The 13,090-nt window shown below is 41.3% G+C and overlaps 1 protein-coding gene across 2 annotated transcripts in view; it reads right to left on the reverse strand.

The window, feature by feature from the left end:
* The window catches only part of LOC110044851 (uncharacterized), a 35,603-nt gene extending 22,724 nt beyond the window's left edge, over window positions 1-12,879 (reverse strand). Inside the window, exons 1-9 of one of the 2 annotated variants that reach the window (XM_089281177.1) lie at window positions 12,784-12,879; window positions 11,358-11,838; window positions 9,123-9,276; window positions 8,169-8,644; window positions 7,734-7,983; window positions 4,364-7,132; window positions 1,271-3,952; window positions 577-726; window positions 20-181 (exon numbers count right to left, since the gene is read on the reverse strand). In XM_089281177.1, coding sequence (XP_089137303.1) covers window positions 20-181; window positions 577-726; window positions 1,271-3,952; window positions 4,364-7,132; window positions 7,734-7,983; window positions 8,169-8,644; window positions 9,123-9,276; window positions 11,358-11,819 — 7,105 coding nt within the window. In that variant the 5' untranslated portion in view covers window positions 11,820-11,838; window positions 12,784-12,879. Of the gene's footprint in view, window positions 1-19; window positions 182-576; window positions 727-1,270; window positions 3,953-4,363; window positions 7,133-7,733; window positions 7,984-8,168; window positions 8,645-9,122; window positions 9,277-11,357; window positions 11,915-12,783 lie in introns of those variants that run through there. The other variant, XM_089281176.1, reaches the window with a different exon arrangement.
* Window positions 12,880-13,090: the final 211 nt, after the last annotated feature.

The raw sequence follows: 13,090 nt of genomic DNA on the forward strand, positions 1-13,090 counted from the left end.
AGTCATATACTTGACTTACCTGTTTGTATGTAGAGTGACAGTCCAGCTCTTCCTTGTTTTACCACGCGGTAGAAGAACACAAGAGAGCATAACTTGGACAGTTTGGTGATTGGAGGGCTGATGATCGCTGCACGCCCGTCAACTGTTGGCCACTGGTCATTACCGATCAAAAGACGTTTTCCTGAAATGGGGAAAAGAGTTTCAAATTTCACTTCTTTCTCAGTGGAGGAGCCCATGGCCTAGAAAGAGTTGTCAAAAGCAGCCAAGGAAAATACCTGTCACCAGATTATTTACTGAATTTTGTGACACATAAATGTCAGCGTATGCCGACGTGGAGAAATTATCCACAATATCTTCGATGTCTCACTACGCAAATAAACTGCTAAGAGGACTGAAAACCTTTATCCTTCACCCGCCATTCCCAAAAGTCTCTCCCACGAAATAGAGCTAAATAGGAAATCCGACGCATGGTGCAAAGAACACACAAGATCTCCGCTACTAGATGCTTTTCAAATAGGTATATATCAGTTGAAACTCATATATTTAGCTGGCATCACATTGTAAAAAAAAACGTACCGTTTGAATAAAAGTAAGAATAGTCATTTGCGGCATCTGGCCATGTATGCCGAGCTATTCTCCATGTTCTCGTGACTTGGAGGCCATTGATGGTCATGTTGTCAAATGTCTCCCAGCCACAAAAGTCCAGCTCGAAGGTACAAGGCGCATCTGCAAAGGAACAACAGAAACGTTATCTGCAAGGTCCACAAAATACCGGAAATACATCTTTCCTTTGCTTCTCCTTGTATATTTGTACTTTCATTACAACCAATGACATCCTTATAATTAAGGATATGTTGGTGCTTATAGTTAAACTTATCTAACGAGTTTGAAATAAAATTTCATATTATTAAGTAACGTTCATAAACCAAGTTTTTCGGTGATGTTCGTGGTACTCTTGACAGCCTTCACCGAGACCGTGTATAACCTTAGCACACCGCAGATGTTAGCAAGGATCTGGCCGAGGCAGACGCACCATTTACTCTGATTAAACCCAGTTTGGTTTAGCGTGTGTAAGCACCAAATTCAGATCAGAAGTTCTTCTATTTTCTTATTCTTTAGAACCAAAGCTATGTATTATCTAAGATATCTATTAGTTTTAACTCCGTTTCCGTGTTCGTTTAAAACCTTGAAATTGGTTCTTACGTTGCAAGCGTAGACATCTGCATCATTATTTGACATCTTGGGAAAAATCATAAAGAGATGTACTCACCACTAATATTTATGTCCTCCACTTGAATAACCACTTTAGAGTCCACGTCACCATTCCACTTCAGCAAAATTATATCATGTGGGATAAATAACTCTTTATGAACAAGAGCTGTTATGTCATTGTTTGACCTGTCCACGATCAAATTGACAGTGTGGGTGGAGTCATAGACCATCAACCTCTGAGAACCCTTGAAGTATAACAGGGTCAACTTGATTCCTTGACCCTTGGGTACGGTTAAAACTTTCTCACAATTGTCCGTCGCCATTGTGTTCTGCAGCCTCGGGATGTCGAAATAAAGAAGTGCTTGATTCGTAACATTGACAACCTTTTCCGCATTGCATAGAAATGCTCGTCCATAATGGACTCGAGGGAGGTTTTCTGCATTTCCTTCCTCAAAGGAAATACCTCTTTGGTTTCCTGATGATTCCGAACTCTCCACCAGAATGTTGCGGTGTGTTTGTAAAAAGGTTATTCCGGATTCTGCACTGTTAACAAACTTGCTGTTATTTAGATGTACATCAGTTCCTGGGAAGTGAATTCGTAAGCCCCCGGATGTACAATTTCTAATCGTGACGGATTCCAATTTTGGCACATTGATTACCGCTTCTACTGCTGGGACAGCCATTCCATGGCGATAACCACAGTGTGAAAACTCCACGTGATCCAATATGGACTGCTCACGGGACCCGTTCGTTTCTCTGGGGGATATAAAACGGATATTTCCCCAGGGTGTACCATGACATTTCACAACCGCAAAGGCACTGCTATGGTTGAACGCTCGCTGCTTATAGAGGCATTCGTGTAGAAATGTCTCGTGACCATAGCAATGTAATTCCATTAGCCACGTGTCGTTTAAATTCCGTCTGAAGACATCTGAGTTCTCCTCGGTAACATTTGGTGGACCATATCCAAGCTGTCTGCATGCAACTTCTGTGATGTTCCTCAAAGGGGTGCTGCTAGAAGCAGACACTTGTTTCCAAGAGCCCTCGTGAAGCACTTCTGCCCTCCCCTCCCATGGAAACTCTCCATCCACAAGTCTCACAGGTAAATGTGAATCGTTATTACTACTTGCAGGTCCATTTACTGTGAAGACAATTGGCATTTCAAGTGTTCCGTGAGCTTTGAGCGCCCCAGCAACAAGTATGCTCATTCCAGGGCTTACTTTAACCGTGACACCTGCCTCTACGGTTAGCGTGACGTTATCTAGAACAGTCAAATCTGATGTCACGCTATACGGGCTCTGGGAAAGTTTCAGTGTTATGGACGCGAACAGTCTTCCTGAAAGAAGGCTTCCATGCTGATTAAAATCGTGCTGTTCAACCACAGTTGAAGTTGGGTCATCATCACTTAGAAGGAAAGGCCAATCATCGGCGATAGCGAAATCGTAATTGTCATCAAAATCTCTTATCCTGTCACGCACTTGACTTCCGACTGCAGTTCCCCACCAGTTGTGTGTCACGCTCACAATGTCACGCGGAGAAATGGCAGGAACCCAGACACAAAGCTCCCTTTGGTATTTGGTGTTATTAAATTTGTTAAAGCGCAACTCTGTTTCTTTGTGATACAAGATGCCGGAAATGATTACAGTGCACGAATCAGCTGCAGTTGACGACTGCGCTGAGTTATAAGGAGTGTTTTTGGATAGAGTGTTGTTTTTGAACGTCAACTCTTCCTTTTGAGCAGTTGGTTGGTGGTTATGTACGACTTGAAGCAAGAAAACACTACCGGCCCTGTTTTGGGTGAAAGTGTTGTTTGCAAACTTAGCTTGTTGGTCCAAGCGCAGGGCTTCTACCACACTCCTGTCCCCGCAATCATTCTCGTTAAACACGTTATCGGCTATGGAAATCGGAACATATGCAGCTGTACCTTCAAGAAGCACACAACACCCTGAATTGAACTCGAAATCGTTGTTTTCTATAATAAAACTACTTGCTTCCCTGCGAATGTCAATCACTGCCTTATCTGGACACTGATTGGTCAAGAACCTATTGCCACTGACAATCACGTTTGGTCTGTACTGCGAACCATAGAAATAGTAAGTTCCCGTGGTGATGACAGAAAAGCCTCGGTTTTCACTGAAAGTGTTATTGAGGAACACCCACCTTACTCTTTCAGTTCCAGAGAGGATTTCAACAGTGGGTCCCTGGTTGCGAAAGAAGTTGTTCGACTCGAATCGCATGGTGACAGGTACGTTTCTATAATTGTTGCTGCAGCTTATGGCTCCCTTCTCGTTCCAAGCGAATGTACTGCCACTGACGAACAAGCTCAAATCCATTTGTCGATAATGTCCTTCGATATGGAGACCCCGGCCCTCACCGTTCGTGACAGTTGAGTTTAAAATGCGGATTGTGCTCTTGACGTCCGAGTAGATATACATGCCTTGATGCTGTGATCCATTGATTGCACAGTTCTCAATCGTAAATTCTTTCGAACCTGAGTACATGGGATTTACTACAATTCCTTGCTTGTTTTGTTCAAGAGCTAATGAGGTGAGTTTAACTTCCTCGATGCCACGAGGCATAAGTTTTATTCCGAATTCCTTGGAGTTGGTAATGTCCGTTTCAGTAATACTGAGAGATTTCAACTCGTTTCCTCCAATCAGGATACTTCCTTTTTGGCTGTTGGTAATCTTCGATTGAGATATACTGATTTCTCCACCGAAGTAATTAAGTTGCTCACTCTCTATAGAAAAGAAAAATGGAAATAAATCCTTAGTACATCAGTTAGGACTTGAGTACGTAACCTTAACTTTTCCAATCGTTTATGTAAGTATGCCAGGATCGCCTTTCATTTTAAAGCATTGTCCTGTTCGTCTAGCAAAATGCAGGGAAATATTAATTTGAGAACGTAGCGACGTTAAGAAGCGTTCCTATCAACTTGCCTCAGCATTGAAAAAAAAAACCTGGTAAGGGCGGCCACGGGGCAGACGTTGATCCCAGATACAGAAATACATTTATGTGGGATGATTGGGGGGAATTCAGCCAAGACGGTGCCAACTACTGTTTTGAGACACAGCTCAGGATTAATAATTGTATTAACATGTGGTCAGTGACAGTTAAACAAAATTCAGGAAATCAACGAATTATTACTAACCTCTTACTGTATATACCAAAAAGTTGATCGCAAGATTTATGCTGTTGCGCTTGTAGAGATCAAACACAATTGATGATTTGGTCGAGATGAAGGCAGGACGATCCTTCCATTGTAAAGATTCCATCTTCCATGGCGAACCAACTGATGTACTTGCACCGTCATACACATGCGCGAAATGGCTGTAGCTGTACGAAGATATGTAATACAGATCCTGAATAACAAGTTTATAACCTGGCTCTGTTTCCATGAGGTGTTGACACCTCAGGTCCGAGCTATATTCCAATTTCTCCAAGGTGAAGTGGAATACTTTGTCCCCAGCAAGAAACGTTCTTTTCCCTGAGCAAACGTGGAAAGTCTTGTACACATCAAGGCTGGCCATTTCAGCAGTGAACGTGTTTATTTTATCCCAGGTACTTTCATAAATGAAACCATTGACGTCGTTTCTCGTCAAGTTTACGTCTGTAAGTGCAAGCGAAGGAGACCGTGAGAGGACACCGTGAGATTTAGTGTTTGATACAGCAGAATGCGGCATCAACGACTGGTTGTGGAACACGCTTTGATATACCACTTGCATGCCAATACCCACTGAATTGTTTATGAAAATATTGCTTATATTGTGGTGAAACAGATCGACCTTGAGAGCTGCGCCAGGAATCTGGATATCACTGCGATAGGCGTAGCCAGCATCGTGGATTTCCAGGTGTTTCAATGAACTTTTATGGTTTGTCATCGCCAGATGAAGTCCCGCCCAGTTGTAATGCTGGCAGTAGACGAATGTCGTATATCCCGAACACTTTGGTCCATAACTCCAGGTATTTGCACTGCAGTTCATTATATCCCCATCGACGTTCGGGTCACAACGAACATTGTGGACGAATCCAGGTCCCTCTGCAGGAGGGAAATGTACCCTGTAGGTATGATAGTAGAGATCGAGTTGTTGGCAAATGATTTTACCTTCGTTGGTGAACGATGTCCAGTATGGCAAACACATCGGCCACCAGGTATCACTGACTAAAAATTCCACTCTACCCTCCCACGGCCCAGGCCCCCCACCCAAACGGAATCTTCCTTGGTGAAGTTTCTTGATAAGCCTCACTTTTTCGTTTTCTGTTCCATCGGCAAGAAGCCTTCCATGTACAACTATTGCTGACCTGGAAGGAAACTGTAGCGTCACATTTTTTGGAATGGACAACGATCCATTAGTAAGGATGATGATGTCATCCCGAACTTGGTAAGATGAGACAGCGCTTGATAAGGCCAGTGGTCTATCTAGAATTCCACCGATACTTGCACCTTTGAAAAAGCAGAATGATCTTGCTATGCTTGAATTAATGGCTCTCGTCTTTATCGAAGATAGAAGGTAAGGGAAGAAATCCACTGGAGACAGTTGTACTCTGTGTTGGAAGTCAAAGATTCTGTCCACGATTTCGCATTCCTTTGCCGTTCCCCACCAGTTGAATTCAGCATCAATAACTCGTCGGTGAGCATGACGTAGAGTAGAGAGCTGGAAAGCAAAGCCGGCATTTTCTAAGATGTTTTCACGCAAATTGAAAGTACCTTCTTTAAGAACAATAACTGCCCGAGTTGTAGACCTTCGAAAAAATGTTGGAAAAAGGTCTTTTGGGGCGACCTCGTTGTCTTCAAAAGTATTGTTTCTCACGATGGCATGACGCGTTTCGGGAAACGAACTGTAGTCGATATATAAAACGTTCTCAGCGCGGTTCTTCATGAAGATGTTTTTGTCTATTTTCACGTTAACAAGGTTACTTTTGTAGTTTGCGCCACAGTTGTTATTGTCCAACAAAGTCAGTACTTTATCCGTGTTGTTCATGAAGGTGTTTGACTCGATAACAGCATCCAAGCCAAGAAAACCAGTGCAGTAAACGTAAAATGCATTCCCTTTGTTCTGTTCAAAATAGTTGTTAGTAACAATAGTTTCCAGTCTTCTCGGTCTCAACGAGGAAGAGCTCCACCAGCAGGAGTCTGGGGACAAGAAGATGCCTGCTTTGTTGTTGCGTGCAATCTGGTTCTTGCTGATTGCCATAGTAACGTTGACGACTGAATCACTCCAATACTGACACTCCGGGCCTAGTTTGACTCCATATTGACTATTGTCAGTTATTGTGTTCTCTTCCAAACTAAAATGCGTAAACTGGTGCCTTGGTGGAGCGTACTGATCGGTAGTTCTCACGTCAAATAAGCTAAGTCCGTGCCTCAGATTTGAATTTGCCGTGCAGTTAAAGAACTGATGAGATCCAACTTGGTTTGATATGCAGCAACCGTCTTCTCTGTTGTTGGACAAATTTGAAGATTCGAAGTAAGACGACACTTTGCCATCGTAAATTCGAACCCCGCTGTATGTGTTCAAAACCGCACTGATATTTCGGAAGTGAATTTCACCGGCTCCATTAGTAATCGCAAATCCTTGGAGTTCGTTACTATCGAATACAGAGTCCGAAACGTTACTTCTAAATGCAACACGCTGAAAATATACTCCATTACGTACATTTCCTTTGGTAGACAGTCCGTGAATACTACATGATATGAAACTGCTATCAAGGATTGCGAGACCGTTGGCGCTATTGTTAATAAAGCGAGCGCTAGTAGCTGCTATTTCTCCAGAAATACGTTGAGCAGTCATGCCTTCTCCTTTATTCCGAAAGACCTCAGTTGAGGAAATCGTCAGCTTTCCTGTAAAGTCTTTTAAGGATACGCCTTTCCCATGATTATCATTAAACGTGCTGTTGGCTATCACGAGAGAGGAAACATCTAGGAAGAGAAAGAATCGTGAAGTAATAATGAATTAACTTAACCTTTGTGTCCTTCTTTCTTTTGCGGTAGAAGGGGGACTTTCTCTCTTATCAGCTATCTGATAAGATAGCTTGACCAAGCTTGGTCAATAAAGGATTTGTTATATGCAGAAGGAACACTTTTTTCTTGCGAGACGCAGCGGGTAATCCCGAGCGGGCAAGATAGTATTATCTTACCCGCTCGGGTAGCCAATCACAGCGCAGGATTTGGTTCATCTTGCCCGCTCACGGAGCTAGCTAGCCATATAATAAAAACACATCACATGGCTAGTCGACGGCAGCCGTGATGATTATGTAAGGGTGTTCGAGTTTGTAAACTCTTGTCCACTACCTGTTTTTGCTTTTGCACAAAGTTTTTTTTCTTTGCTTTTTATCAATTTAATACCCTACACTGACAAAGTGTTTTTTAGTTAATCGCGGAGTATAGGCAGAAAAGAATGAGGACTTCGAAAATGTGAAAACAGGACGCATGATTAAATTCAATTTACTTTGCGTCATTAACTTTTCGGGTTCAAAGTGTTCCTCAGCTTCTAGCTATAACACAGTAATATTTTTCCTACCTTGATCATCCGTGATCAGGAATTTTAGTCTTGTATCTTTGTATCCCGCACTGAATCGAAACTTTATGTAGAGTTCGTGACCAGAGCTTGAGGATGGCATGACAGCCTGATTGACACCTGTCCATTGGTTTACGAGCGTGAGTCGAGCGCCATTGATCGTGGCCCCGTCATGCACATGGAGCTCAAACGTTTCGCCAGTTATGAATTGATAATGCACGACCAGATGTCTTCCTGGCTGAGTTCTAACAATCTGTTTGAAAAAAGGTCAGAATTCTTTTTAGGGCTTGAAAATGCTTCAAATCGAAGAATTGGTTACATTTTCCCTCAAACTTGCTTCAAACCTAAAGGTTATAAGAAAAGGGTTTAATGGACATTTTTTTTTATCCCGGTATCTTTGCTTTAGTATATTAAAAAATAGCAATTAAAGCGTTTTACCTTGGTACATTCAACATTTGTTCTTGCTTTGCCAAAGGCCTGCAAATTGATCGGGAATGTGGTAGCATTCACATCTACAGAGCAAAAATCCACTGGATCAGGAATTATTTGGCCATAGGACAGCCCATCTCCACTTGTTGTGTTGCACACTGACGTGTTCTGAATCGTCAGTACCTTTGATTTGCCTTTAATCTGGATTCCTGCGTATTGGTTGTCTCTGATGCTGCTGTCACTTATGGTCAGTGGAGAATTGATTTTGTCAGATCTCACTCCATATACAGCGCTTTTTACTGTCACATGGTCAAGGTCTGGTAGGTATTCCCCGCCCTTGATGGCTTCATAGGCCTGGAACACGTCCACATATTGAAGAGATGAAGTCTTTTGTGTGCTGGAAAAATCTATTCCCATCCAGTAAACTTTGCTTGATAGTAACTTTGCTAAGCTGTGACATTCTATTCCAATATCCTCAGAATGAGCTAAAAGAAAATAGCTTAGAATGCTTAAATAGCACAACAATTGCTCGTGGAATATAGCCTTGCAATGTCTACATTCTTCCAAGCAAACAGGAGGAGAGAATTTAAAAATACATCAAAGGTTACGTAGTAACGCGTCAAAGAAAAACACAAGGTACTAATTTGAAAAACTTATGAAATAAATCATGCATGGCTAGCGTTAAGCTTTACCTTTCTAACTCCCAAGTTCAATCCCAGGCTCTCTCTCCTCTGCCTCCCTTGTCGCTGAGGAGGGAATTCTCCCCGAATCGACGACAAGCGAAGCAGAGGTGAAAAAGACTGGAATCGTGGTTGGCTAACTGTTCCTCCTTTTGTGACGAAATGTTATAAAGTTTATAGGTGACGGCCCTTCCCTAAGATCATCTTCTCTTGATAGCGCGCATTATATCAATTCCGTTTCTCTAATCTACTGCTAGTCGCCCTCTTTTCCTGTTTGCCTTACCACAATTTTCAACTCCGATTCCCGGATGTTTGCAATCCAGCAAACTCTCCTCAGTCCCCTTGCAGTCTACCTTGTCCAACCAAGTAGGCCCGGTTCCCCTGCCGTGTGTGTAGTACCTTTTGACTCCCAAGAAACCCAGCTGTCTGCAAGCAACCTGAGATAATCAAACACAAAATAAACATAAAAAGTTAGTTTCTTTTATCGTCTTTCAAAAGCCAAACAACATCTCATAGGCCCAGTCAGTGTTAATCTAGTTTTCGATCAACTAAGAGCTTGCTCTAGAGGCCTTTGTACGTTATGCTTTTATTTCCCCACTAAAATGCTCCATCTTAATGTTCCATTTTTGCACTAAAATGCTCGGTTTCCCCCCCAAAAGGTCACTAAATGCTCGGTAAATGCTCATACAAAGAGTTCCAAATTTTTTATTTAGAGTGCTGAACAAAAACGTGTCCTTTTTATAATAAGTTTACAACAACGAATGTATAGATGGCTTTCACTGTCACGCAACGAAAAAATAAATCGAAAACTATTCTGTTGATAAAGTCAAGAAATTTTGATATTATAGGAGACAGGTAGAGAAGACATTTCTCCAAGTTGTGGGTCTCTGCGTTTTCCCAAACTTCAGATATTCGTCGAAATGTTTTGCGCAAATTTACAGAGCCCAGTATGGAGCCGCCATGTTGGTGGAGCTCTGTGCTCCACCAAAATGGCGGCCGGAAAATAGTGCAAACATCTGGAACTTACTTTGGCTATCTAGGCGACTGATTATCTGAACTGAACCCACAAACATTTACACAGGCACTTAACCTAACACTTTAATGCCTAAAAAGGCTAAAAATCACTGGATAAGTGTATATTTTTCCACAAACGCGATCGGAACGGTATTTCACGCACCGCCATAAACTCTGAACTTCAAACGGTGCTGGTTTCCAAACCAAGCACGCTATTGAGCTGAAAAGTTGTAAACAGAAATAAGTTTAGATCCCCTTATGTCTTATGAGGGTTAAAATTTTCGTGGCTCTTTAGTTTTGGATTTTGGAATTTGATGACGTTGCGTGACAACGATCTATAGTTTTAACAAACCAAAGGATAATTCTCTAAATGATCTGTTGTTCTGTTAATCCTTTCTCCCCTTTCAGTGATACTTACGTGAAGAGGCTAGGTTTAGTCTTCATTTTCTCATAAAAAAATCGTTTTTATTCCTATTTTCTGTGGAAAAAATATTAATTTTCCGGGAAAATGCTACTAAAATGCTCGAATAATGGTTAATGCTTTTGCTTCACTAAAATGCTCGAAAAAATGCTAGCATAATGTACAAAAGCCTTTTGCACCTAACCACCACCCTCTCCCCCTATCCCTAAACGTGCTGTTACTTTCCCCTCCTCCTCCTCGACTTCGGTATGTGGGCAATGAATTGCTGCTATGAAATAAACCCTAGTCGCTGCTATGTTCATGTTATAGATGTAGTAGGCAGAATGGATTATAAAATAAGGCAGTTCGGTAGACCACAGCTATTTAATTATGTTACACAATACATCAGTCCGACTAATAACTTGTTCCATGTACACTTCAAATATAAATCTCTGTCGATCTGTCCTTTTTGCGCCCCAGTGTCGCTTACGTATTGCACGAAATTTTTGCGATTTTTGCAAAAAAAAAAAAAGTTCTTGCGCACATAAAGTTCCCGCAAAAATTTTCTCCGCGAAAAAATTATTCCACAGACAGACCCCAGATGTAGAATCTTGTTGAAGAGATTTGCTGCTCAAAGTTTACAGAAAGGGCAAAACGAAATTGTAATGGAGTGACTGATTACCGTGTAGCGTAATATTAAAAAACCGCCGAAAATGTTGTATTTCAAATAAACGCGACTTTCTGAAATTGATACCCAGCTCGAAAACCCAGTCTTTCACAATCGTAAAAATTATTTTCCGCAGAATACAGAAAATTACCGATCGGCAAAATTAAACTCCCGCAAAACATTTCCCGCAGCACGGTGGGTCTTGTAGACTTTGTTACCAACGTGGGCATCTTTGCATTTGATATTTCCCTTGTATACGTATTAGTATTGTTTGCCTAAATTTAGTTTTCTCAGGAGCTACTAAAGGACTACACTTTAAGATGTCCATAACTGTTGCATAGCACAATGTTCAATTATCTTTTTCTCCTAACCTACATGCTAGTCATTGTATCGATGGTGTAAGGAGAAATTACATACGAATCACGCATTCAACTTACCCGAGCATCGTTGATATCAAACGAGTCATGACACACAGTTCCCCATTGACCTCTTAGAAAAATCTCGAGGCGACCAACTCGATAATTTTTCCCGCCAACAAGGCGACTTCCATTATTATAAGGCGCCGTAACGTTCAATTCGTCCACATTTACTGAACTGTTTGTTGGTATTTTGCTGAAGACGATTCTGCCATTCGAGTTTCCGTTTGCTTGCAGAGAGCCTTTAACTTGTAAAGCAACTCCAGCTTTAAAGTGCAACTGAACTCCTGGTTCTATAGTTAAAGTGGCGTTCCCAGCTATAACAAGGTCTTGATATACAACATAAGCTGACTCGTTCAGTGATAGAGTGGTGTCGACAGTGATATCTCCCCCAATACTTGTATTCTCGACGCGTTGTGTGACAATAAGCAACAGCAGCAGATAAATAATTCTACATAACGCTGGTGAATAATTTTCCATCATTGAACAAAACCTGTGGACCCTAAAAAAGAGAACAAGTTTTGCGTTGGCTAACCAGATTAGAGCGGGTCCTCTCTCTCTCTCTCTCTCTCTCTCTCTCTCTCTCTCTCTCTCTCTCTCTCTCTCTCTCTCTCTCCTGTTTAGTTGCTGAAGAATGTTGAGATCGTCCCGGAAATTGTGTATTCTTACCATTTTACGTCAGAAGTGTCAGAGAACCATGTTATTACACAACCGTTGTTGATTTACTTTTTGTTACCAACACAAACAAACATTTCAAGCTTTTGTTCTGACATTAAACTACATTAGTTCTTCAAACTTTTAATGTTTATCTGTAGAAGGGTATCAATTAGGCCGGCGGGGTAGGAGGGGGGTGGGTGATTTATTTCTTTCAGCTCGTACGTGTAATTTATTATGTAATAGGAACACGTATTTCTAAATTGCAAGTTTAATATTTCTTTAACGGATACTCTGTTAATAATTCGTAAACAGATGGTCATCGATATGGTGACCACAGATTTTCCTTTTAAACCACGAAAACAGATTAATGGCAAATTTTCATTTTGGGTAAATTTGATAATGGAAACTTTATGAAAGAGAGGCATGGAAGCAACAGATTGAACGGACCAGATAACTTGGTTAAATAGCACTTCAAGTGATACACACCATTGTCTGAATTCGAGTTTCAGATCTACAGAAATACATTTTAAAAGGTCTGTAGTATTTCAACCGTGCAACACGGTTCTATTATACAGTTTTGCCGTAAATATACAAAAAAATAGCCCTGAATAAATCGTTAGCTTTCCGATTGAATTTTGTCTGTCTCATCCCAAAGTTTTCGTACATCGAAACCTAGTTGACCATGTTTCACCAGGTCTGTTTACACAGGGAGGTATCTTGTTGCGTACAAACGTTATACTAAAGCCACATTTTAAGAAAGGTAAATTTCAAAATCCTTTAAAATACTCACCGACAAAACAGCACAACTTTCACGAACAACTTTCCTCCATAATTAAATTACTAACGCGAACTAAACTGTCGCTAAAGCTGAGACGTGTTATAAACAATGGTTTCCTGTTGACCTTTTGTTGTAAGGTGGCGATATTTGTGTAATGCGCACAGCTTCTGACGTCATAAAAATCTGAAAATACGGTGAATAATTATATATTGACAAACGTGTATTTTGCAGCTGCAATGCTGCACGCTTCAAAAGACCCAAAATTGACAACGTGTTAGACGCCAAATCGAGTACCAGCACCTCTCATTTTACAGATTTG

This window comes from Orbicella faveolata, unplaced genomic scaffold (genome assembly GCF_042242905.1).
Source record: "Orbicella faveolata isolate gen_17 unplaced genomic scaffold, um_ofav_v1 contig_48, whole genome shotgun sequence".
NCBI classification, from domain to species: domain Eukaryota; kingdom Metazoa; phylum Cnidaria; class Anthozoa; order Scleractinia; family Merulinidae; genus Orbicella; species Orbicella faveolata.